We start from the raw sequence: 23432 nt of genomic DNA, 5'->3' as shown, positions 1-23432 counted from the left end.
AATTTTATATCAGAATTTTTATGTAAATAATTTGTTTTAAGTGATGTTTTAAAGCTTTGATAACACTTGAGCTGAGCATAAGCTGTAAATGTCTAAAACAATCTGTTTTTGTTGTATGATGGAATCATTGCTTTAGGAAAAAGGCTCTGACATGTTGATAGACAGAAAACGGGAGCACTCTGTCTTTCATGAAATATCACAATGATTCAGAGTTGATGTATATGTTACAAGACTGGTGTTTATTAGCTGTATCTGCCTTTGAACTGCAAGGGGTCATTTTAAGGCTGGTCTCCTTTTAGTAACTGGTGGTGACATTTCTGAATAACATACAGAAGGACCATCTCATTCTATTGGCATCATAAATGTTGACTCACTTATGATATAGAGAGACAACATTGTGAACTGCCAGGGGCCATTTTGAGGCTGACTGTGATAGAAGGGATATAACAGATAGTGAGTTAGTGTATGGTACAACATTCATAATTGCCTCTACATTGCTGCCATATCTGAAATAGTTACTATTACTTGGTAAACAGATATGATTCAGAGTGAATTATCTGGACTGCTAATGAAAATATTGGAAATTACATCATGTGATGATGCTTTGTAGGATTTACGTTAGAATGTTGTTGTAATAGTTTTCAGTAGTTTTGGTGTATAATTGTTTACATATGAGATGAATTTTGTAATGTCTTTGTACAGAACATGGTGGAGTGGCCTTTTTTGTCATTGCCTTTTTACTTGTATTTTCATTTGACTTGACCTGATTTTGTTTTGTTTTTTTGTAGATTGACTATCCTGATGTGCAGGTTATGAAAAGTGGTCAGCGACAGGCATGTAACAGTGTGAATATTGACCGCTACATTGATGACCATTATGAAGGCCGCATGCGCAGAATGCATTCCGACGGTAGTGTAGAGCCGGTAAGTAGATCAGGCACCCTTGGAGGGGACATTGATTTGAATTGGTCTGACTAATACAGTTCTAATTAACCCTAGCCAAATGTCTTGCTGCATAGAGAGATCCTAAGAGATCAAAATGTCAAGAGCTGGGAATTTTTTTTGTCACCGGCCTCAGTAATGATAATTAAACCTTCAAGCTCCAGCTTTTTGGATGTATCCATTTGAGGTATCCCCCAGTGAAAAAGAAATTGCATTGTTAAGCATGCATGGTTTTTTCCAAAGACTGCTTGGTCTTTGTCTACCACATCCAATCGGGACACCGATACATTTTATGCTACATTGATTCAGCAATTTATAGTCCGGTAAAATGCCAAGATTGGTCATTTGTAATAATTGGCTTCAAGAAATTATTTAAAACATGATCTCAGCTTTGGGAAAAAAATGACTCTGAACGAATTAATTTCCTGATGCATCTCTGGAAATAATGAAAGTGTGGAAAAGTAGGGAAGAATTTATTTTATACTCGGTCGGTTATTGACACAACACACTAACAATATTTGGAACCATCCACACAAGAGTACACCAGTGGTACTTAAATGTTTGGATTACTGGTGTCACTAATTGGGGAGATCATTCTAAATTCTCATATTAGGAGGATTTTGTCTCATCTTTCGAAAGGGACGACAAATGTGTTAATGTTTGTCAGAAATGCAATCTGCATCAGTGTTGCTAATTCATTAATAGAAATATTTTTCTGTGTAGTTAAACCAGTGTGTGTACAACTTCAATCAAGTCATTTAGAATGATATTGTATTTCTGGATCACAGTAGGATTTAGTTCGAAATATAATGCTTCTCAAACTGATTCCACTACATATACCTTCACTGAACAAGTTCTTGAACATTCAAAAACAGTTTTCTGAATTTGATTTCAACATCTTTTTGTCATTTTGAGGAATTCAAACAGTGCACGAGACAGCAGATTTTTAGTTAAAAGAAATTAATTTTTTCAAAAAAGTGATTTAATGATTTTTTTTAGCTTTTATCCGAAAGCAGTGCTTTTAACCGATGCATTTGGTAGTGAAAGGCATCAGTATCCTGACTGATTTACCATTGTATGGCAGAATATTTTATAATGAAGGCACAGTTCATCCAATCAGATTGGTTCAGAGTTAATGACTAAGGGTGTTTTGTTTGATGATCAATGGTTGATAAGTGATGAAGTCACATGATGATACTTTTAGTTGATGAAACAACTGTAATCACAGATGTGTTAGTTATCCAGGGCCTACAAGCTGGGATTTCTATCTTACTCAGCCACACTCTCCTTGATAGATATTATATATCATTCACACAACCTAGCAACATGTAATTTATACGCAGTTTGGAATCTAGAAATATTTGGCGCATGATCGACATTTCCTGGCATTCTGTTCTTGTGTTTTAAACAGTATTATAGATAATATTTAGTATGATTCTTCAGAACCCAGCTGAGAAATTGTTCAGTTTTGTAATGAATGCTATTAGATAATCTAACATATTAACACAGAGGAATTTGTTAAATGTTTTTCTCTAAATACCACAGAGGAACTGATTTTCATTTTCATATTTCTCTTGTCTTTCTCATTCATTTCTCAGTAGGTGAAAAGATCAATGTTTTTAATACACTATAAAGTTTACTATCAGGATACCACAGCATGCCTTTTACACTGAAGGATACTGGAGCTTTCCCTCATTAGCTGTGAACAACTTCAGCACCATGACCATCAGATGTTGATGGCAGCTGATGTGTTTTTGGAATTTCTGTATTTTTTATCTGGTGGGGTGCACACAGTATAGGCTAGGCAGAACTTTTGACATATGTATGTATATGAAATACTTTTCAGAAATATGGTTAAGTGATATCTAAAAAGTGCTCATAAACTAGTAAAATGAATTGGTTTATCTCCATAGTTAGCCATTCAGTGTGATTGTCGGGGTCCCATTTGATAGATTAAAATTTAGTGAAAATTGGATAGAAGTATAATTGAGTACACAGAAACTTTGGTTTTTATAGCTACACACAAATTATGAATTTATTTTGCAACAATAAAGACTTCAGATAAAAGAGTTCCATGTGTACAGTTTAGACTTCAGATAAAAGAGTTCCATGTGTACAATTATTACTTCAGATAAAAGAGTTCCATGTGTACAGTTAAAACTTCAGATAAAAGAGTTCCATGTGTACAGTTTAGACTTCAGATAAAAGAGTTCCATGTGTACAGTTAAAACTTCAGATAAAAGAGTTCCATGTGTACAGTTAAAACTTCAGATAAAAGAGTTCCATGTGTACAGTTAAGACTTCAGATAAAAGAGTTCCATGTGTACAGTTTAGACTTCAGATAAAAGAGTTCCATGTGTACAGTTAAAACTTCAGATAAAAGAGTTCCATGTGTACAGTTTAGACTTCAGATAAAAGAGTTCCATGTGTACAGTTAAAACTTCAGACAAAAGAGTTCCATGTGTACAGTTTAGACTACAGATAAAAGAGTTCCATGTGTACAGTTAAAACATCAGATAAAAGAGTTCCATGTGTACAGTTTAGACTTCAGATAAAAGAGTTCCATGTGTACAATTATTACTTCAGATAAAAGAGTTCCATGTGTACAGTTAAAACTTCAGATAAAAGAGTTCCATGTGTACAGTTTAGACTTCAGATAAAAGAGTTCCATGTGTACAATTATTACTTCAGATAAAAGAGTTCCATGTGTACAGTTAAAACTTCAGACAAAAGAGTTCCATGTGTACAGTTAAAACTTCAGATAAAAGAGTTCCATGTGTACAGTTTAGACTTCAGATAAAAGAGTTCCATGTGTACAGTTTCGACTTCAGATAAAAGAGTTCCATGTGTACAGTTAAGACTTCAGATAAAAGAGTTACATGTGTACAGTTAAAACTTCAGATAAAAGAGTTCCATGTGTACAGTTAAGACTTCAGATAAAAGAGTTCCATGTGTACAGTTAAAACTTCAGATAAAAGAGTTCCATGTGTACAGTTAAGACTTCAGATAAAAGAGTTCCATGTGTACAGTTAAAACTTCAGATAAAAGAGTTCCATGTGTACAGTTAAGACTTCAGATAAAAGAGTTCCATGTGTACAGTTAAAACTTCAGATAAAAGAGTTCCATGTGTACAGTTAAAACTTCAGATAAAAGAGTTCCATGTGTACAGTTAAAACTTCAGATAAAAGAGTTCCATGTGTACAGTTAAGACTTCAGATAAAAGAGTTCCATGTGTACAGTTAAGACTTCAGATAAAAGAGTTCCATGTGTACAGTTAAGACTTCAGATAAAAGAGTTCCATGTGTACAGTTAAGACTTCAGATAAAAGAGTTCCATGTGTACAGTTAAGACTTCAGATAAAAGAGTTCCATGTGTACAGTTAAGACTTCAGATAAAAGAGTTCCATGTGTACAGTTAAGACTTCAGATAAAAGAGTTCCATGTGTACAATTATTACATCAGATAAAAGAGTTCCATGTGTACAGTTAAGACTTCAGATAAAAGAGTTCCATGTGTACAGTTAAGACTTCAGATAAAAGAGTTCCATGTGTACAGTTAAGACTTCAGATAAAAGAGTTCCATGTGTACAGTTAAGACTTCAGATAAAAGAGTTCCATGTGTACAGTTAAGACTTCAGATAAAAGAGTTCCATGTGTACAGTTAAGACTTCAGATAAAAGAGTTCCATGTGTACAGTTATGACTTAAGATAAAAGTGCACAATTTTGTGGTATCCTTGGATTTTTTACCCTTTAAATGGTTAACAAGACTTAAACCATGGAAAACAGTTTAGTATCCAAAACATTTCATGTTATACAGTGCAAGACTTAAATTTGATAAACACATATGTGTATATTATATATTAAACACTGTACATTAGCTAGTCTGACTAATAATTCTGCTTCCTAGAAATATAGAGCTGACATCCTTCACTGATAGCTATTTAAATCTGATATACAGACTGTCCAGAAATAGTTGTAACAGTTTCTCAGAAATAATACACTTTTCTAATGAAGATATGTTTATTTTTCTTGTACATTTCTTGTAAAAATAACATCATTTTACTATTTTAGACTTATAATACACTTTATTTTAAAGATCTGTGATAATTAGGGTGTTGTATACTATGTATATAACATTTTCTTAAAACAAAAAAACAAAAACTAAAAAAAATTCAAAAAAATAAAACAACAAAAAAACAAAAAAAACAAAAACATTTCAGTACTTGTTTGATATGTTAATCTTTGATTTCAGTATCTTGTTAAGCATGAACACCTCGATAAGACTGACTTCATGAACAGATGATAAAGTTTAATCTTGAAGAAGATCATTGATTGACCACAAATAACTTATATGAAATGTCACAATTATATGCAGAGATGAAATTGTAAGAAACAGGATACATATTTATATATTTTCTGTCAAGTATGATGACATTTCATTTTAAATTTTCTGTTTTCATTATGTTTGTAGAATTTGGATTATGTGAATATAATGAAGTCATTGCTAATGCTTGTTTCAGTTTCCTCAAGACTGCAGCCTGCGGGCCGGGGAGCAGTTATACTTAAGAAATGAACAGTTTAAGCGATGTTCGCGAGCCAGTGACACCTCCAGTGCTTACTCAGGTTCGGACATGATGCAGTCATCCATTGATGACCAGGAGAATGTAGATGCAGACTTGTCAGGACTCCAGGAGAGCAATGTGGATCTGGACTCGGATGAAGAGGAAGGCTATCCAGAATCAGAGGTATTTCTGCCTCAAAATCAAACTCTAAAAGCACTTGCTCTCTAGTTGTTGTTTTTTTTTTCAGATTTACAGATTGGTTAATTCTATGTAGCATTCCTAGACCAAATGTAAGAAAAATTCTTGTAAGAATTGGTTCATTTTGAAATTACTTTATATGTTCAATCATTCCCTTAACGTTTTTTTGGTGTAGTAGACAAAATTACTCTTCTCTAATGTCAGGTATGCTTGCTGTCATATTGGGACTTTTTAACCCCAACAATTACAAGGTAAAAAATTTGACAAATTAACCAAGGACGACTCAAACAAGAGAATGAAGATTTGGTGTCTATTATGAGAGATTTGGTGTCTACTATGAGAGATTTGGTGAGAGATTTGGTGTCTGCTATGAGAGATTTGGTGTCTACTATGAGAGATTTGGTGTACACATGGTGAAATGTCAGAGATCAGTTGAATATAGTTGTGGATTGTTAATTGTCAAAATATATGTTGTTATTGTCAAGAGATTTCTTGTCTACTATGAGAGATTTGGTGTCTACTATGAGAGATTTGGTGTCTTCTATGGGAGATTTATTGTCTACTATGGGAAATTCATTGTCTACTTTGGGTGATTTGGTGTCTACTATGAGAGATTTGGTGTCTACTATGAGAAATTTGGTGTCTACTATGAGAGATTTGGTGTCTACTATGGGAGATTTGGTGTCTACTATGGGAGATTTGGTGTCTACTATGGGAGATTTGGTGTCTACTATGAGAGATTTGGTGTCTACTATGGGAGATTTGGTGTCTACTATGAGAGATTTGGTGTCTACTATGAGAGATTTGGTGTCTACTATGAGAGATTTGGTGTCTACTATGGGAGATTTGGTGTCTACTATGGGAGATTTGGTGTCTACTGTGTCTACTATGAGAGATTTGGTGTCTACTATGGGAGATTTGGTGTCTACTATGAGAGATTTGGTGTCTACTATGAGAGATTTGGTGTCTACTATGAGAGATTTGGTGTCTACTATGGGAGATTTGGTGTCTACTATGGGAGATTTGGTGTCTACTATGGGAGATTTTTTGTCTATGATTATAGAGATTTGTCTTCTTTGATAGATTTATTGTTAACAGAGTTTGGTTGTTTAACCCAAGAGATTTATTGTCTACTTTGGGAGATTAATTGTCTACTACGAGAGATTTATTGTCTACTTTGGGAGATTTGTTGTTAACTGTAGGAGATTTGTTGTTTACTGTTAAACACATATACTATACACTGAAAATTGTCTTGAGAATTATAGAATTCATCCTATTTTATCAGGTGATAAGCCCATTTACATCCATTGCAGTTTCATTAGAAATACTAGTAAACATTGCCTGCATACTCTTAGTAAGTGACTGTGTTAGTCTCCTAGGCTTATTGAGGGTACAAATACCTTATATGAAAACAAAGCCATGCCCTAATTAACAGGAAGAATGACTAAGTAGATGTGGTGGGGAGATCACTGAATGTGGCTGAGTTTAGGGTAGGGGAAGGAAGAGGTGGTATGACACTGTTTATATATATGTGGCACATTAAACTTTCAGGCTACTGTTACCAAGTATAAACACAGGCTATTAATACCTTATAGTGTTCTCTACCAACAGTCTGTCACGCTCTTGCAATGTCATGAAAAATCAACAGTTACTTTGTAAATCAGATCAGTGGTTTGATGTAAACAAACAAATATCAAGACTGCATGCATTGTTTGGGGAAGAAAATAGTTGTTTCTGTAACAAATAGGCTTTAATGGTCACTGATCTAACAATAGCATTATAGAGTAGAAATTAATGCTGCCATCAAATTGCTTTTTTGTTTTGGTACTCTGCATCAGGATGCAGCATGGGATTTAACAGTAAGGTTAGTTAAGATTCAAAGGTAGAAGAGAGACTCTTTTAACTAAATGGTGTAACACCACACAGGAAAAATATTAAGAAATGAGATAATTCATAATCAGTGGTACCATAGTTAATTTTTACACTTCAATAAACCTTTTTTACCACACTGGTTGACTTTTGTAAACACTGGTAAACACATGGACAGACTGGTAGTTGAAGTCTGGGGAGTAAATTTATATGGAGACTGGTAAATTCATGAGGAGACTGGTAAATTCATACAGAGACTGGCAAATTTATATGGAGACTGGTAAATTCATACAGAGACTTGTAAATTCATATAGAGACTGGTAAATTCATATGGAGACTTTTGTGTTCATCAAGAGACTGGTAAATTCATGTAGAGACTGGTAAATTCATATAGAGACTGGTAAATTCATATGGAGACTGGTAAATTCATATGGAGACTTTTGTGTTCATGAAGAGACTGGCAAATTTATATGGAGAGTGGTAAATTTATATGGAAACTGGTAAACTAATATGGAGATGGGTAAATTGATATGGAGACTGGTAAATTTGAATTGAGATAAGTAAACAGCTGCATGGTTTGCGGAATGATATATTCTTGTGCTGACTGGTAAGTTCATGTGAACACCAGTTAAATTTTGTGAAGACTGGTTAACATTATAACATCTCTGTTATATAGTGGTCCACAAATTAAAGGATTACTGATAGATGTTGATGTTACTGAGAAGTTGGAGTGAATACTTCGGCAGATATTACTAGTGTATTGTTCTATCTGTTGTGACCTTTCGATTGTAGAAGCGCACTGTTTTCATCTTGTGTTACTTTCAAGGACTTTTCACTTAACTTATGAGGACTTCCTGTGGCAGAAAATATCATACTTTGATGTGCATTATGAAGCGAAATGCGTTGGCGTAATTTTAAAATGAAATGCTGTAATTAAATGAAAAACCTTCTAGCCTGAATGTTGTTGTTTATAGCTAAATAGCTACAGTTGTGTATAGGTATAAATATAGGGATAGAGAAAGTTTGAATTTCCTCACCAGGACAGGTCACATAAGCACTGCATAATTTGTTTTATTAATAGATACTTATATTCCGAACTCATTTTCTCACAAGAATGTCAGACTTTCTGAAAAGAACACATTATAATTACATTTTGTTGTGTTAAGAAAACAGTGATTATTTCCACAATAAAAGATGTTTTGAATCATTTCACAACTTCACAAAGGATACGACCTTTGGGCATGGGTATTGGGAGGTGATCAAAAACAATAAGAAAACAGTCGTTTAATGGGGTCAAATTTATCTACACTTTTTGTTTCATACTTGAAGACATCTCCTAATCAAACGACTAAGGTGCCATTTTTTTTGTATTCTGATGGATTACTAGAGGCAAAGAGTTCAGGAGTACCTTTATTTTTGTAAACCAGAATCTTGCCGCTCTTAAGGATAAAAAGTAATTTGTTACCATATTTGGAAGGTTCAGTTGGTCTTTTTCATGTTGGTGTAATATCTTGATTGTTACAGTTGCTGCGAGATGCCGTCCAGGAATGTCTACAAAAGGATCCTACTGATAGAACGGAGGATGATATCGGAACTCTCCTCGAGTTTATACAACATTTTAGAGTAAGTATTAAGATTTTCCTTGCTGATTTAAAAAAAAAAAGAAGAATAAAAACATTTTAATGAAACTTTTATTATTATTGTTTTACAATAGATAAGGATTTATTTTAGTTTATTGACTTGTAAATATGAAATTTATTTTGATTTTAGCTTCTTTTAAAATATAGTGTGTTCTTTCAATTTATTAAATAAGAAAAGGGCAACCTGATATATTGAATGTATTATCTTATTTATATCCTTTATAAATTTGAAAGTTAATGTTAAATAGTACCATGCTGAATCAAGGAGGGATTTATGTGGAAACAGAGAAGGATGTAATGTCCAAGGAAAATGTTTGGAAATTTCATGGTTGTTGTCCATGGTCATTTCATGGATAATTTTGACAGATTTTCCATGGAAAACATCCATAAAATATTTATGAAATGTCCATGGAAATCATGGAAAAAGTACGGCTGGGTTAATTTGATAGCCACTTACTTTATAGGCGTTCGCCAACATGACGCTGCCAATCCGACGTGCCCTCTGTTCCGTGATGGTGTTTGCTGTGGTGGAGAAACAAGGGCAGATTGTGATGAACCATGGTGAGGAACTTGACTCCTGGTCGGTCATTCTCAATGGTCAGGTGGAAATTGACTTCCCAAATGGTGCTGTAGAATTCCTACACATGGGAGACTGGTGAGTTGACTGTATGAAATGATTACACGATTTTGTCCAACATGTTTTGCTCCTTAGATATTTTCATTCAATTTTTCCCTTTGAAAAGTATGATCACTTTTAACTGAACTCCTCTTAAATAACACAGATATCAATCTTTTCAGGCTGAATTGTGCTAAAAATAGAAGTTTTTCTCAGATGTCTTAACTTCCCAAAAAAGATATAATTTTTTTTTGAACATCATTATCTTGCAAAAAGACCACATCTGATAATATGACCATCTACTTATATTGATATTTAGTAGAATTATAAATCTGTGTAATTGGACAAAATCTGTGTTTTGACCCTCTCTGTGCATGTTAAGGGCTGAGTATGGTACATTTTTTGGCAATTCATGTTTGCCTTGAAATGATTTTGTGTTATTGGCTATTTTGATGTGAAGTGATCTCATTCAACATTCTAGGAAGGATGTTTTTGAAGATCTTGTAATATTTGTTATCACTTTGACAGTTTTGGTATAACACCGACCATGGAGAAGCTCTACCACCAAGGGGTAATGAAGACGGTGTGCGATGACTGTCAGTTTGTTTGTGTGGCCCAACAGGAGTATTACAAAATTCTACACCAGGTGATATATTTTGTCAAGTTTTAAACTAAAAGCTATCTGGTAAACTAAAAACCAACTTTTAAACAAAACAACAACAGGTATACAGGTAAACCAAACAACAACAGGTATACAGGTAAATAAAACAACAACAGGTATACAGGTAAACAAAACACCAACAGGTATACAGGTAAACCAAACACCAACAGGTATACAGGTAAACAAAACAACAACAGGTATACAGGTAAACAAAACACCAACAGGTATACAGGTAAACCAAACAACAACAGGTATACAGGTAAACAAAACATCAACAGGTATACAGGTGTATATGGGCAAACCAAACACAACAGGTATACAGGTAAACAACAAGAGGTATACAGGTAAACAAAACATCAACAGGTATACAGGTAAACCAAACACCAACAGGTATACAGGTAAACAACAAGAGGTATACAGGTAAACAAAACATCAACAATTTGAGAAAAGGTAAATGATATACTGAGCACCAAGAAAAACTGGTTTCTTATCATTTATTTTACATTCTAGCATATTTTTATTATCACCATAAAATTGACTGTAAATATTGTTTATAGATTATTTGTATATAGAACACAATAATAGCCATGTTTTTGTCTTGTTGTGGTCATTTGTTTATAACGCCCAAGAAAAGAATCTGCCAAAATCATACTGACAAAAAGATTCTGGCTTGAGGTTAAATTGAAGTGAACAAGATATTTGATCAAAATTTTTGGTTTGGTACAGGGGGAGGAGAACACCCGAAGACACGAGGAGGAAGGAAATATTGTCCTGGTGACAGAACATCGAGTCTTTGACGGAGGGAATCGACGTGGCCACATTGTGATCAGGGTAAGGCTAGACCAGCTATGACTAGCCTTAAGAATTGTCAATATAAGATGCAGATTTGTATTTAATTTCCATATCTCAATATTCTCTTTCGGTGTCTTATGTTTAAAAGGATAATAAAGATGTTTGAAGGACAACACTGACCTGTTAGATTTGATGAGGATTTGAATCATTATCGTTTATTCAGCAATAATAAATGATACACAACTGATATAAAAGGCTTTGTCATTCAGGATGTATATTTCTCGATTGATATTGTTGTGTATGACACAATATGTAACAGATTGGTACAGGTTTGTCTTTTTCTGTACAGGGGACAGCGGAGCGTCTGATGCAGCACCTTGTAGAAGATCATTCGGTGGTTGATCCCACGTATGTCGAAGACTTCCTGTTGTGCTATCGTATGTTTCTGAAAGACCCTACAGAACTCTCCACATGCCTTAGACAATGGTTTGAAGATCCTGTGCTGCGACCAAAAGTATGTTACCTACTAAATTTCTGTGTTAATTTTGCCTTCACTTAAATATCTATGACTTTTTTGTTGATATTGAATTTTTGTTGTCATTTTGTAAAAATTAGGGTAAATTTGGTTATCTAATGATGTCAGCCATTCTTTGTATCTGATTCATGTGTTTGTTTTTATCAGAAATCAAAAAGCTCTAGAAGTATCGTGTATAAAAGGCTGCATTTTGAATGATTCTTTTGGCAAAATGAATATGCTTGATGCCTTTCAGTGCAGACTAAATGCAGAACATCGGAAGGATTCCGTTTGCTACTCTTTATGGGAATTTCAATCAAATTTTTTTACCAGAATACATATTTGATTGTATTTTTGTTTGCCAAACAACAGTTCCGAAATTTCACTTTTTCAGGTGACCAGGGTTGTGCTCCTTTGGGTCAACAATCATTTTATTGACTTTGAAATGGATGCATGCATGTGTGAGTTCCTAGAAAGTTTTGAAAAGCTCCTTGGAAGGGAGGTAAGTCTCTCAGAAAACAAACTTCTAATTCTGCTCTCATTGACTTGGTTTGACAGATCAATCTTCTATAAGGGTGTATTACATTCCTCTCTGAGGGTGTTAACAACATTATTTAACACTAACTTGCAATTTTATCAAGGAATGGATACTGGGACATGAATGATTTTGAGGTATAAACACTCTAATCATTATTAACATAATCTGGTCTTGATGTGGGCATAAATAATTATTCAGAGGAAGTATGTCAAGTATACAGTCAATATAGTATTCATATTTTCCTTCAGAGAGGTAAGATTTCAGAGAGTTATTGATAGTTTACAACTGAATTTCTTATAAGCCTTTTCTGAAATTTAGCTTGGTAAAAATTTGGAAAAGTAAGATTTTAGAGAGTTTTTTAATATTTCACAATGGAATTTCTAATAAGCGTTTTCTGAAATTTAGCTCGGTAAGAATTAAGAAAAGTAAGATTTCGGGTTTTTTTAATTATTCACAACTTTCTTAAAAACTTTCTGAAATATTGACATAAGTATTGTGAAAATTTGAAAAAGTGATATTTCAGATTTCAGAGAGATAACTATTATTAGTTCACAACAAAATATCTTATAAGCTCTTTCTAAAATTTAGCTGGGGGAAACTATTGATCAGATCATTTAAATGTCAACAAATACATGTACCAGTGTATATATATGGATATATATGTTTCAGTTATTATCTGACGTAAGTAAAACAGTGACTTTGAAACCTCAAGCTTATTTGTCAGACCTAAGAATTTTGAAGCTCAACTTACATCAACATATTTTTCAATGTTTTTTTTAATTTTTTTTCATCTCCATTCAATGAACTTAGTAAATAAAGTACCTATATGTTTCCGATATGGTTTTTGACACCATAGCTTGAATTTTCTGATCACTGTTCAATGAATTGCTTTGCAAATCACTGATACTGCTTTCAAAAGAAATTTAAGGATTACGGTAACATAATTAGTAGTAGTGAATTTCCATGCTTTTTGCTTTTATCAAATAATGTTTTTTTCTGCTGCTCTTTTCAAGAAAAAATTGATCTTCCAATGTATGAAAAATTTAATTCTTCGATAAGAAAGAAAACCGAAATTCTTTAAAAAGTTATGAAAAAAATTATTTATTGAATATTATAATTAGCCAAAAATAGGAATGTTAATTAGCTCCAGTAATAACTGTTGTTTTAACATCAGTATACAACTTTCAGTTTCCTATGATGTGAAATTTGTAAATAATGTATTTACTTAACCAGGAAAAACTTTTTCTTCATTCCCAGTGTATCATAAACATTTTCACAGAATATACTTTACTATCAACTGTAAATGATCAAAATTCTTAACGGCAAAAGATTTCTTCATAACTTTATCATTTGAGTCTTGTTCAAACTAAGATAAAATTATCGTGTGTTTTTCAAAACATTTTTTGCTTTACATACAGTTAAGTGAAAAAAGGAAAAAAAGAAGAATAATTTTATGAAACTGTTTTATGATACAATGGGATATAGATTAATCTTGATTGGCTTATGTGCTGTAACATGCCAACAAACTTTGATACATTAACCAGAAAATGACTGGCCAATCACGGCTACTCAACATAGCATGTGCGGCCAAGGCCCGCCCTCGTACGGTGACACTAACACGGGCCACACGGGAGGAGGTGCTTCATTTCTCTGTCTTAGGGGGCCAAGAAAGGGGATTTGGTATCTTCATCTCAAAGGTGGAGATGGCATCTAAAGCTTATGAGGCTGGCCTCAAAAGGGGTGACCAGGTAAAAGAGATTTTTCTGTTTCAACTTGCATCTTTATAATTTTTTCGTGAGGTCTGGAAAGGGATGGTTATAGTAGGAAGAGAAAGTTCTTCATACCTGAAAAGGAACACAGGAAATTAACAAAATTGTGTTAAAGATTTTTCATTGAAATTAAAAGAAGATAATTAAAATTTTCAGCATTTTTTTTTTTTTTTTTTTTTTCTTTTTTCTGGAAAATCAAATGATCAGAAAATTGGATCGGAAAATGGGAAATGAAGGCAAATTGAAACAGTAGTTTAACTACTAAAAATAATTTAGATGCTTCATGTAGAATATCGTTTTTGTTTTGAATGATGAAGGACAGATGGTGAAAACTATCTATTTCAGTGTTTTTACATAAGATTACTCTGACATAGTCATAAATTAATCTGAGGGTTTATTTCAAGTGTTGGTTAACATGATGGCGACTTAAAAAGAGCAGATTCGTATTGTTGAGTTAAAAAGCTGTATCGGTTATGTAAATCTGATATGCCTTCCACACAGCAATAATTAGTAGCAGTGGATCTATAAATAACATTTCTAACACATTTTTGTATGTGTGGATGTGGTTTTTATGTAACTTTTTTACCGACTGTATTTAGTCATAAATTATATATTCAACGGTTGTAGATGTACACTTTGACCATGTGAGATGCATTTTCAAAGGGTTTTCCAATAAGAATTTTTATAAGGAATAAATATTTTGATAATTTAAACAATACTGTTCTTTATATGTTTGTTCTTTCCTCACATCTCTTTTCCATATTCTATACTTATGCAAACATTTAATATGCGACAAAATTTCATGTTTTCAATAAATGTACAACGAATTGGTATTGCTTACGTACAGAGTTCTCTGTTGTGTTTTGTTGTATGTAACTTTATTTTGCATGTTTTAACCTCTTCTTCTGATAATCTAGATTTTAGAAGTAAATGGCAGCAACTTCCAATCTATATCCCACAACAAGGCCTTAGACACCCTTAGAGGGACAACCCACCTGTCTGTCACAGTCAAATATAATTTACTAGGTAAGTGAATGGTCAACTGATTTGATAAACAAGGGAGACAATTCACCTGTCTGTCACATTCAAATATGATTTACTAGGTAAGTGAATAATCAAGTTATTTGATCTACGAGGGAGACAACTCACCAAATTATTTTCACGCAAATCAAAAGCTATTATATTTAGCCTGAAAGAGATAGAAGATCTTATTCACAAAAAAGCAAGCATATTGGAAGCAAATATTGAGATATTGCGGCACCTGGAAATAATGATTTTGTTTCTTTTGAAGAATTTAAAGAAATGTTGCTGGCAGCAGAGCGATCTAGTAAATCAGAAAAGCAGGAGGTGAGTGGTCAGTTGAGTAAACGACAGTCTGCGCCAAACCTGGAAGACTTAGCTTCACCACTCATTAAATCTAAAGGCAATAAAAAGCAAGAGAAAAAGGACAGATCATGGTTTAACACTCTTGGGCGGAAAAATATTATAAAGAAATTCCTTCCTCGTGGCGCTGGTGTGTCTAGCATGGATGACGGGTATGTACAACCATCATGTAAATAAGGTCTTATGCTTCCTTAAGTCAGGGATTCAGTACACATTACACCTGTGATCAATGTTTAAGTTAATGCTATATACTTCTTTACACATCATACCTGTGATTTTATGCTTGAGCTATACACTACCTTTCACATTATACCTGTGATTGGTGTAAGAGTTCAGGTTATAAGCTACCTTACACATTACACCTGTGATAAATGTTTAAGTTAATGCTATATACTTCTTTACACATCATACCTGTGATTTTATGCTTGAGCTATACACTTCCTTACACATTATACCTGTGATTGGTGTAAGAGTTCAGGTTATAAGCTACCTTACACATTACACCTGTGATAAATGTTTAAGTTAATGCTATATACTTCTTTACACATCATACCTGTGATTTTATGCTTGAGCTATACACTACCTTACACATTATACCTGTGATTGGTGTAAGAGTTCAGGTTATAAGCTACCTTACACATTATACCTGTGATTGGTGTAAGAGTTCAGGTTATAAGCTACCTTACACATTATACCTGTGATTTATCTAAGAGTTCAGGCTATACACTACCGTACACATTATACCTGTGATTTATTTGAAAGTGAAGGCTATATGCTGCCTCACATATATCTTTATTTGTTTTAAAGTTATTCATTCACCAATTAAACTATAGTTTGCTCCACAACTTTTCTTACACATTCACCCACATTGAACTAACACATAAAAACATTCACATCTACTTTACATAAATGACTTATGTAGAATAAATTTGTTCACAGAGAAAGCATGAACAAGTCGGATGAGAGCCTGTATTCTGGTCCACTACGACAGATATCAACAACGTCGTCCTCTTCCCTATCACCAGGAATGAGTTCACATTTAAGTGCCAGTAATCCTGACTTATCCTCATTAACAGTAGAAGATGTGAAACAGGACATCCCAGACCATGTGGTCAAAGTCTACAGGGCTGACCAGTCATTCAAATTTCTTCCAATTCATAAGGTTTGTTGTGATCAAAAAAAAAAAAAAAATAAATAAAGATCAAAAAGATGCAAGCAAACAATGAAAAAGTACAGACGTCCTGAAAACAAACATTTTGATGTGATGTATATATTATAAAGGTTATGTTTATGTTTTTATGTGTTTTTCCCCCTCCAGGAGACTACTGCAAGAGAAGTTGTCATGTTAGCGTTACAGGAGTTTGGTATAACTGATCCCAGTAGGTGAGTGAAATGACAAAAATGATTTGGCTCACCATTAACCTGTGGACCCGTTCACAGATGGACTCGATATTACCACCTCCTCCTACAGAAGTTTTTCTTTTTTTTTATGTCAATCCACAAATGATAGAAAGTCTGACTGATTCACAAAAACTGATTGCAGATTTGTATTGTTCAGTTGTTTTGAAATATTGTGAAAAATGGTGTTTCCCACCCCTGGATTGGTCCTAGAAGTCGCATTATGTGTAAATTCACAGGAAAGGGATGCTATAGGTATCATTCATATGAAGTATATCTGTTTGTTTTTCAGTAATTACTCTCTGTGTGAAGTTACAGTCGAAAATGAAAGTTTGGTAAAACAAAAACGCTTGCAAGACCAGCTGGGAAATTTACCAGAAAGACAGAATCTCAACGGAAGGTAGGTCTATTGGTAATACTGAACTATCAATGAGGAAAACTCCGCCAGTCACATGCACAGATGTTTGTTACCCTTTTACTTGGTGAAGGTCATGTCTATGGTTACTTGGCAATATTTTATATTATGATGTTATTAAAGTTATTTTTACATCTTTTCTTCGAAAAAAATTCACTTTTCTTTTTGCAATTTTCGAATTTTCTCAGTAAATTTTTATCTACCTTGGTTTCTGAATTTCTTAGATCTTATGGCACATCTTTGATTCACTGCTTTTCCCTGTTAAATCTTTCTTTTCAATATATATAGCTTTCACTCGATCCTACATAGAGAATTAGCCTGCTTTCTTTTCTTTATTCAAACCTGTTAGAAATAAATATTGACAGTTTAAAAAGTAGCTGATACATTTGTCTATATCAAATCCTTAATATTGGTGTTGTGTTGTGATCTTTCATCCCAGTCTGAATAAAAAAAAAGTCTTTATGTGCTTGTATCTGTTTCCCAATACATTAGAGTTACAGGAGAAGGGTTATACCTTGTGAAAAATGGCTCTCTAGAATAGCTCAATATTATGAATGAGAAACTTTTTATTTTTCTTTCAAAATGGCAAATGCAAGATTTTGATGATTTTCCTGTTTTGGAAAAAACATACTCCTTACAACAACCAAAGTATTTGTGTTACAAAATATCATTCAATTACATAAAAAAAATGGTATGAAACTGCAAGAACATCTTGATTGTAAAGTAGGCAAAAGGGAGGTAACTATTTTGAAAAATGAAATGATTTGAATGAAGGGAGATAACTCCTGTCATGTTTTGAGTTATTCTTTTGAGTAAGCCAACTTTCTGTATTTCTTTGTCACATTTCCCTTGCTGTAGTAGGTTACTGACAATTTATCCCTTTAGTCAGGCCTGGTGCAGGAAACACACGTTCACCCTGTGGGATGGGTCATTTTCTCTACACCTTCCAAAATTTTTTTCACGTTAAATACTAAATGCCAAACTACGAAAAAATGCATCATTTTGTTATGTAATTCTTAAATCTTATTGTTTTAAATATTGAAAATTTATTACTGTTATGTAAATTTTGTTAAAAAATTGTTTGCATTATGAATATAGGACACCTGAAATATATATATATATATATCGTGGAAAGCGTAACATGTCTAATTTAAATACAATATACATATATCTTTTTGAGCATCACTTAATGTTTGTTGTGGCTGCCATCATCTTCATCAAAAAGCTTTGAAAAATAGTGGTTTTTACTTTATTTTTTAGATTTTGTCGCAGAAATTGCTATTTTATAATGGTCTGTTGAAATTATAAAACTGATCTTTTGCTATTGTTACTTAATCACATTTATGTAAATAGATGCTTTGGATCAGTAGATTTTGTTCATCCTTTATCCATGTAATCTGGGCATGTTTTTACAATTTTACGATCGATCATGGACAATCATCTGTTCTTTTATAGCATGCGATAAATATATTTTATAATTTTTTTTGTATCAAATTTAAATGATTCTTTTTTTTTTTTTTGTATAATTTGAAACAAAAACACTGTAACTTTGTGTTGTGAAGTTCTTGAATATGATTGTAAGTATCTAAGCCCCTGGAAACTGGCCGTAGCACTAACTAAGACCCACAAAAATAGGACTGGTATTTGGCTTCTGTACTGGTGTTTGTGCATGGATAAGAAACTATACTGTATTGCTGATGTCTTGAGGTTTGATTTATACCCGTGTTTGGCAGCTGGCTTTTTTATTCCCTTGATTTTTTGTTGACAGATAAAACAAAATCGTAGTAAATAACATGCTTCAGCTTCATCTTGAAACTAGTAATACTCATTTATATTCAAGAAATAAGATTTGTCAGTAATCAAGAATATTGCAATTTAACAATATAGGTGTTTATGAACCCTTAATGAATAGAATACATTTCCAAATGCTAGATAAAAATACTTTTGTAAAATCAGAAATATAAAAATGGGAATGTTTACATGAATGCTGGTGTGTTATGGTATGCAGGCCTGGCTTGTCAAATTATGGCTTTCACACTTACCTCCCTTTGTTTCCAATTATCTCCCTTTGTTTTCATAGATTTGTCACTGCTTGTTAAAACTTTGCTTCTAATCATCCTACATGCCTTATTTTGATTTTACCCCCATTTTTCCTCTGTCTTTGTTAAAGACAAACCTGCAGATGAGTTATTATGGACAAAGATATTTGAAATTCTTCATACAATTGTAATTTTTTGTTGAAATTATTATCCAGGGATGAGAACTTAAGTTCCAGTACATTTTATAGTACATTTGATTAATCTCAGCATGTATGGATGAAGTTAGTGTTGGTCTTATTATTTTATTTTAATAAAATCCAACATTTCAAATGGAAACCCTGTATGGATTTATGTAAACCAACTTCTAGAGAGTTCAACAAAAATTACTGGAATCGTACAAACAAGCATTTTTTTTCTGATAGTTCAAATGCATCTGAAGAACATTTTTTTCCCCCGATCAGACCTGTAGTAAATGTTCATAGAGACTTAACATTTACTGATTATTCATTGGTTCCACCCCACCCCTCACCAAAATTAGTAGATAGCAAATACTGTGTCAGATTATGTCTTCAGTTTTAGTGGTACCTTTTTAAGGTTGATATTATATAGCATAGTCAAAAACATCGTATCAATCACATGCACAATACAGAAAAAACAAATATATATCAAGACTTGCAGGATGAATGATCGCTCTCAGTAAATACAAGGTTTGCTTGGGCTTGAAACAGAAGAAAGAAGATAACTTTAGATGAAGTTCATCATCTTGTCTTCTCCTGCTCCCGTTTAAGTGAGCATTGTATTTATTCCAGATTGTATTTACGATATGTGTGTAGTGTACGTGGCAATCTAGAGATGCCATATATGGAAATATTTTAATTTTTAAGAATTTTGTTTTTCACGATTTTTGAGGACGCCATGAAATTTCTTGAAATACAATGAAAATAAAAATCAGTAGAGAAAGCCATAGTCTGTTTCATAATTCTGGGAAATGAAAATAAAAATCAGTGGAGAAAGCCATAGTCTGTTTCATAATTCTGGGAAATGAAAATAAAAATCAATGGAGAAAGCCATAGTCTGTTTCATAATTCTGGGAAATGAAAATAAAAATCAGTGGAGAAAGCCATAGTCTGTTTCATAATTCTGGGAAAAACAGGTACTGTTTGTTTTATGGTTTTAGTAAAACTGTGAGAATTTGAACCGTCAAAAAACAGGAGCATTTACCATGGATTGTGTTTCACATTTTACCATGTGTGTCTACTGTGCATTGTCATCATGTGATACCATGTGTTTGGTGTTGTTTCTACTGTGCATGGAGACCGTGCAACAACATGTACTGTCAATCTCGCTTATAACAGATTTCAGGAAACCACGAAAATTTTTTATTATTTCTGGAGCACATTATTCCCAATCATAATGTTTCATATTAAAATGATAATTTTTTTGCAGAATCAGAGTATTTACTTGTGACTAATCAAAAAAAGATTATTGAAAAACATCACTAATAGAAACAAGTCAGCTCTGTTTTATTGAAAAATGGCTCTGATAGGAATATGTCATCATTGAAAGGAAGTCTTTTATATATTTATTTGTTTATTTATTTTTTCAAAATTTGTTATTCAAGTAAAAAGTCCTATGATACATAATATACTTACCCTATATTAAGCAAATGACCTCTTACCTAAGTCTTCCTTGTTGTGGTGTTATTAGTTTCGTAATTCCTGATTTTTGTAATTATGGAAGTTGACTGTATATGTTGTTTAAATTCCAGGTTATACCAATTACTCATATCAGGTCTTCTTTTAGCTCTCGACAAGGAAAATAAAGAGAAAATAAAAATTTCCTTAAACAACTTGCATTGTATTTGGAATTCAATATTCTGAAGTGGAAAAATGAAGATCTTTTAATGGTAATCCTGATGTAACAAGCCATTTGGTCACATTTCTTCGCAGCCCAATATTTTCCTCAGGACGGTGTACCATAAATGGTAATGGCAAAATCAACTAGACAGTGTCTGTAAAGTAAAAAACTGAAAATCTATGAGAAATATTAAGATTATGATTAAATCTCAGACCACTCGAGATAGTTGGCCTTTTTCTGTAAATGTGGTTTGTTTTAATTTCAATAATCACAAACATACCAGTGACTTTAAAACGATATCTGTCGGGAGTGGAGGACGCCTGATATAACTTTGTTGTGTGGGTTTTGACTCATTCATTATTCAATATTGATTTATGTTCGATCATGAGTCAGCATAAGTTTTGTGTCAGCATTTTAAATTAACAATTCGGTGCAGTCTGGCAGAATCTGCTATGAACCAATTGGTGAAGATTAAAAAAAATAAAAATAAAAAATGGATTTGGGGGCGGGGGGGGGGGGGGGGGGGTGCCTGTAGAAGTTTGAAATTTTATGGATCGATGCATGAAGGCTTCTTTTAAATTATCCCATAGCTATGCCAGTGAAATCATTTTCCATTTTCTAGGATCTAATTGTAAAATTAATATTTTTAAATTTGTAATATTATATTTACAGACTTAGATGTGCATGCATACGTGTATCTAGGTCTGTGCTTTACTTGAACTAATGAAATTTTAGCTGATAAAGATAACTACTGATAACAGGTTTTGGCACTAGCTCTAATGAATAGTGAGTCTGTCTTTATTCTGACCACAAACTGACCACAAACACTGACCAGTAACTGACCTGGATGTGGATGTCTGTAGTTTATGTGTTTGTAACTTTTTGTGCCATTGGTTGTTTTTCCATCCTTTATCCAGGAGATAGCTGTTCAAATGATGTTTTTTTATCTTTAGTTTATTTCAAAAAATGACATCTGATATAAAAATTCAAAATTGAAAAATAAGATTGTAATTTTAACCCACCTGCCTGAAGGACAAATAAGCCATAGTATCGCATCCGTCACCTGTCCATCAACTAGCAACTTCTGTTCTTAAGAACTTGTGTATAACTGTTAGAGTTGAAGCATAATGTATATCTCAGTATTAAATTGTGATGAAGGGTATCCTGTTTGGGATTACTTTGAATGATATAAACTCTTATAACAATGTCACCTTTTCATCAATGCATAATGTTAACATTTTCTGAGAAAAATACAGTTTTTGAGGAATTGTACACATTGTGCTTGAAAGGTTGAAGAAATTTGAATAATAGCAGGAGAGCGATAGTGGCCTGTTGATGTTTTAAAGGTTAAACATTGTTCTGTAAATCTAATATTTGATATGAAAGATATTTTTCAAAAATTCCTTGTTTTATCATGATAGATGGGTTATTTGAGCAGCTAGTTCCTTGGATACTCTTTTAGAGTGTCTTTCAATGTCGTAATTATGTAACTGTGATTAACGTGTAAGATGGCCAGCAGTGCCATCGACTTTCCTCGTACTCATCCCATCTACCTCCCAAACTGCACCAGACAGTCGCTGCAGACAGTGGCTTGGTTTCCAGGGGCTAATCATGGCTGTTTTTCATTGTCACTCATCAGGCGTACTGTTCCCTGTGTACTCAGGTATTATCTCAAAAACATCATGAACACTGAGACGCTCGTTCCCGATGAACTGCGATCCGACCTTATAAAGGAGGCTCACATCAGCCTCCTCCAGCTCAACACAACAGAGGTGGCCTCTCAGATCACTCTCGAGGACTTCAAAGTGTTTAAGGACATTGAGTCATCAGAGTATGTTGACAACCTTCTTGAACTCAAGTCAAAGTATGGCTGTCCAAACCTTAAGAAATTTGAAGATGTAAGTATTTCATTAACAATTTTTTATATGTGAATGTCGTCTGCTTAGAGGTCTTCGTAGCAAATGAATATATGAAAAAAGAAAAGATTAATAAATTGTACATTTAGATCAAAATATATGCATTTTTTGTAAAGAATCGGCAAAAGAGTAGTATTTTGAATAGTTCATGTTTTGCTTTTTAGAACAGAATCTTCCTACAAATCATTCCGTCATCAGCTTTGTTATGAAAATTTTTCTGAGAAAGGAGAACGGCTTTTTAGCTTTTTCTTTTTGATGTTCACAAAATTTTCTTTGTGCAAGGGGAAAAGAAAACCCTGCAATTTAGATGCATGCCCAAGTAGTA

General features: G+C 33.3%; 1 protein-coding gene across 8 annotated transcripts in view; it reads left to right on the top strand.

The window, feature by feature from the left end:
* The window catches only part of LOC132561579 (rap guanine nucleotide exchange factor 6-like), a 108943-nt gene that overhangs the window by 63122 nt on the left and 22389 nt on the right, over window positions 1–23432 (top strand). For 7 of the 8 annotated variants that reach the window (XM_060226273.1, XM_060226270.1, XM_060226271.1 and 4 more), the window contains 15 exons: window positions 789–923; window positions 5461–5685; window positions 9094–9192; window positions 9674–9864; window positions 10354–10471; window positions 11213–11317; window positions 11628–11792; window positions 12187–12294; window positions 13875–14078; window positions 15017–15125; window positions 15391–15634; window positions 16422–16644; window positions 16801–16865; window positions 17173–17280; window positions 22831–23089. In XM_060226273.1, coding sequence (XP_060082256.1) covers window positions 789–923; window positions 5461–5685; window positions 9094–9192; window positions 9674–9864; window positions 10354–10471; window positions 11213–11317; window positions 11628–11792; window positions 12187–12294; window positions 13875–14078; window positions 15017–15125; window positions 15391–15634; window positions 16422–16644; window positions 16801–16865; window positions 17173–17280; window positions 22831–23089 — 2358 coding nt within the window. The remainder of the gene's footprint in view (window positions 1–788; window positions 924–5460; window positions 5686–9093; window positions 9193–9673; window positions 9865–10353; window positions 10472–11212; window positions 11318–11627; window positions 11793–12186; window positions 12295–13874; window positions 14079–15016; window positions 15126–15390; window positions 15635–16421; window positions 16645–16800; window positions 16866–17172; window positions 17281–22830; window positions 23090–23432) is intronic. The other variant, XM_060226269.1, reaches the window with a different exon arrangement.

This window comes from Ylistrum balloti, unplaced genomic scaffold (genome assembly GCF_031769215.1).
Source record: "Ylistrum balloti isolate Yb309-2 unplaced genomic scaffold, AGI_CSIRO_Ybal_v1 Utg371226, whole genome shotgun sequence".
Classification (NCBI taxonomy): Eukaryota; Metazoa; Mollusca; class Bivalvia; order Pectinida; family Pectinidae; genus Ylistrum; species Ylistrum balloti.
The sequence above is the reverse complement of the archived record's forward strand: the minus strand, read 5'-3'. Positions and strand labels throughout refer to the sequence as shown.